At 43.4% G+C, this 4,222-nt stretch overlaps 1 protein-coding gene across 1 annotated transcript; it reads left to right on the forward strand.

Moving 5' to 3' along the window:
• Positions 1 to 322: 322 nt before the first annotated feature.
• On the forward strand, positions 323 to 1,642 carry LOC138905514 (uncharacterized). Its single transcript, XM_070194038.1, has 3 exons — positions 323 to 705; positions 814 to 1,220; positions 1,413 to 1,642. Exons 1-3 carry the CDS (start codon positions 323 to 325, stop codon positions 1,640 to 1,642), a joined length of 1,020 nt encoding a protein of 339 aa, XP_070050139.1.
• Positions 1,643 to 4,222: the final 2,580 nt, after the last annotated feature.

Consider the following 4,222-nt stretch of genomic DNA (forward strand, 5'->3'; position numbering starts at 1 on the left):
AATTCCCCCTACTTCTGTAAAGGGAGTGAGGAGCTTTCTAGGTCATGTGGGATTTTACCGCCGATTCATCAAGGACTTTTCTAAGGTGGTAAACCCCTTGTGCAAACTCTTGGAGAAAGATGCCAAGTTCCTTTTCAATGAAGATTGTATGAAGGCATTTAAACTACTCAAGCATAAGTTGACTACCACTCCTATTATCACCGCACCAAATTGGAGCTTACCATTTGAGTTCATGCGTGATGCAAGTGATGTAGCTGTCGGAGCAGTATTGGGGAAATAAATTAACAAGATCTTTCATCCGATCTACTATGTTAGCAAGACCATGAACGAGGCCCAAGTCAAATATACGGTGACCGAGAAAGAACTCATAGCAATTGTCTTTTCTATGGAGAAGTTCTGCCGGTACCTAATGGGTACAAAGGTGATTGTTCACACCGACCATGTGGCACTTCGTTATTTGATGAGCAAGAAAGACTCTAAGGCACGGTTGATGTGGTGGGTGCTTCTATTGCAAGAATTTGATCTAGAGATTCAAGATCGCAAAGGTAGTGAGAATCAAGTGGTGGACCACTTGTCCCGATTGGAGGAGGAGGGGAGGCTACATGATGGCCTTGAGATCAATGATTCATTTCCTGACGAACAACTCCTTTCCATTTTTATGACTGGGATGCCATGGTTTGTCGATGTAGCCAACTATCCTGTTTTGTATGAGATCTCTTCAAACCAAAGGAAGAAGCTCAAACGAGACTGCCTGAAATACTATTGAGATGAGCCATATCTCTTAAAAATTTGTACTGATGGTGTTATCCGAAGATGTGTACCAGAAGAAAAACAATTGGGTATTTTTGAAGCTTGCCACGCTTCGCCATATTGTGGTCAGCATGGTGGAGTGAGAACTTCTACAAAGGTGCTAAGCTGTGGATTCTATTGTCATACTCTTTACAAGGACATTAGCGATCTTGTTAAGCATTATGATGAATGCAAAAGGGCCGATGGGATCTCCAAGCAAAATGAGATGCCTCTCACCACCATCCTAGAGATTAATATTTTTGATGTTTGGGGCATTGATTTTATGGGTCCATTTATGACTTCATGTGGGAACATCTATATATTGGGAGCTGTGGATTACGTGTCCAAATGGGTTGAAGCTGTGGCTTTTCCCAACAATGAAGCTCGGAGTGTGGTAGCTTTCTTTAAGAAGAACATCTTCACAAGGTTTGGTACTCCAAGGGCCATCATTAGTGATGGGGGATCACACTTTTGCAACAAAGCTTTTTATATTTTACTCTTCAAGTATGGTGTCACTCACAAAATGTCGACCCCCTATCATCCTCAAGCAAGTGGACAGGTTGAAGTCTCCAACCGGGAGATCAAGAGTATTCTGTCAAAGACTGTGAAAGCCAACCGAACAGATTGGTTGAAAAAACTTGACGATGCTCTTTGGGCTTATAGAGCAGCTTACAAAATACCAATTGGTATGTCTCCGTATCGGTTAGTGTTCAAGAAAGCTTGTCACCTTCCGGTGAAACTTGAGCATAAGGCTATGTGGGCATTGAAGAAGCTTAACCTTGAGTGGGATATAGCTGCAAATCTTAGGGTGGAGCAATTGAATGAACTTGATGAGTTTCGGTTCCATGCATAATCCAATTCGTCCTTGTATAAGGACAAGATGAAGTACCTCCATGACAAGTATATCCGGAATAAAGAATTCAAAGAAGGTGATCTTGTGCTATTGTTCAACTCTCGGTTGCAGATGTTTCGGGGAAAGGTGAAATCAAAGTGGAGTGGCCCATTTGAAGTTGTACATGTGACACCCTTTGGTGCTCTAGATTTAAAAATAAGAATGATGAGGTGTTTAGAGTCAACGGTCACCGTGTTAAACATTATTTTGGCAAGGTTGATGATGGCCACATTGTGGCGTTGCTCCATTTCAAGTGATTGATGGTAACATGCGTCGTGCCGCGACATTAAATCGGGGGCTTCTTGGGAGGCAACTCGTGTCTTTTTTTTTCTTTTGTTTTTCTTCTTTAGATTAGATAGGCTTTGTTTTGTGTTAACTCGTTTTGAAGCTTATACAGGAGTGGGTGTGTATGGCAGGGATTGTGCAAGAAAATTTTGCTAAGTGTCAAAATGCATAGTCTCTGAAGTTTGGCCTGTCAAAAATGCTGAACAAATTGCGGCCGCAAATATTTTTGTGCGGTCCGCACTAATATTGCGGCCGCACTAATACTGCGGCCGCACTCACTTTTGTGCGGTCCGCAGCGAAACTTCTCAAAGAAAGGTAAGGAGTGTGGTCCGCATCAAAATTATGCGGCCGCACTCAGGTAAAAATCTGGGGCCCACGGGTAAAAGTATAAATAGGATTTCTCTCATCATTTTACACATTTCGATCTTCTGAGCCCTAAAGCTAGACTAGCACAGTAAATTTCCCCATTGCTCTTAAATTATCCCTCATTTCATCACCTGCATCTTCAAAACTGGTATGTTAATTCCATCTATAGATTTTTCATCTTTTGTTTTGTTTTGTTCTTTGATTTTAGGGTTAATTACATGTCTAAAATGTCAATAGTTAGTCTTTTTCTACTTATAATTATGTGGGTAGCATATTAAGTGTTAAGTGGGGTCTGGGTAAGTAGCTATCCTTGTTTAATTATGCAAACCATGTCTAGATTGTGAACAGATTGCATGAACCCTAAAAAAGTGCCCGTGAATTTTGAATCATGCGGCCATACTCATTTTTGTGCGGTCTGCACTAGAGGCTATGCGGCCGCACACACTTTTGTGCGGTCCACAGCTCTCTGAGTTAGGAAAATTGTGCGCTTGAATTGTGCGGCCGTACTCAAAATTGTGCGGTCCGTAGTAGACTTGTGCGTTCGCACTCATTTTTGTGCGGTCCGCACTGATGAAACATCAGAGACCCCAGTAGTCTGAACCTGGGGCTATGCGGACGCACTCAAAATTGTGCGATCCACACTGGGCAGTTTGCGGCCGCACTCACTTTTGTGCGGTCCGCACTGCTCCTTCTGAGGCTGTCTTCCTGCAACTTTAAACATTGATTATGTATACATTATGAGCTTCAATTATAACTGACTCTTATCCTTATGCCTTGCAGACAATGGTTCGCTCACGTGGTAGAGGAGATGCATCGCAAGGGAGGGCAGAACCCTCCCAAGGCCGAGGTCGAGGTAAAAGCAACCTACCTCTAGCACTTCAAAGGGCTATAAGTAAGAAAGTTACAATCAACAGACCTCCCGAATCCTCCAAAACCAGTGAGTATGTCCCATCTGGGGAAGCTTCTGAGGGTAACTCCGTGCAACCACAGCTGGAAGCCCAATCACAACAATTCCTGGGGAGATTTCATTTGGTAGATGAGTCTTCTTCAGCTGCCAATTCGTCTGAAGGTTCGGAAGAGGGTAGTCAGGATTCTGAGCTCTCTTCCTCACATGCTCCAGCTGACCCAATCAATGTGGACGATGATGATGATGTCCCAGATGATGGGAGAGGGGGTGATACTGCAGTGGGAGATTTGGAGAGATCTAAGAGACCAGAGGTATGAGAGGATAGATTTGTCAGTGCTATCGCCTTTGCAAAGTTTAGGGAATGGTAGCCACAGAGGTCGCCCACTCTTGAGCGATAATTTCTGATGAAAGATTTGAACAAGCACAACCCCAATGTCCTTAGGCAATTCCAGGAGCGGAAAGGATGGAAATGGTTCACCACTAGCATCCTAGATGCAAATGAGTACTTGGTCACGGAATTCTACGCAAATGTTGCTCACATCAAAAAGGGAATTAAGGTGACAAAAGTGTGGAATATGAAAATTCGCTTTAACGCATGTGCACTGAACAAATATGTTGAGTTTGAAGAAGTAGAGGCAGTACAATACCTGGAGAAGATAGCTATGGGTGACGTAGCTCGCCCATGGCTGGCGGAGATTCTGGCAATCCCAGGGTCAATACCTCTATGGCTTACAGTAGGGGTTCCAATTGTTCGGGCCACCCTAAACTTTGAAGAAAAAGGGTGGCAAACATTCGTGTGTAGCCGCATTGATCCATGCCTCAATGAAAACATGCTTCCACTTCCCCGTGCAGTATTGGTGGCTTCAATTATGGTGGGGTTTTTGATAAATGTTGGTGCCATCATGTCCACTAACATAACTTTAGCTATCCAAAAGGGTGAAATATCCTATCCGTACCCGAATTTCCTTATAGAATATTTCAAG

Source organism: Nicotiana tomentosiformis, chromosome 2 (genome assembly GCF_000390325.3).
Source record: "Nicotiana tomentosiformis chromosome 2, ASM39032v3, whole genome shotgun sequence".
Taxonomy (NCBI): domain Eukaryota; kingdom Viridiplantae; phylum Streptophyta; class Magnoliopsida; order Solanales; family Solanaceae; genus Nicotiana; species Nicotiana tomentosiformis.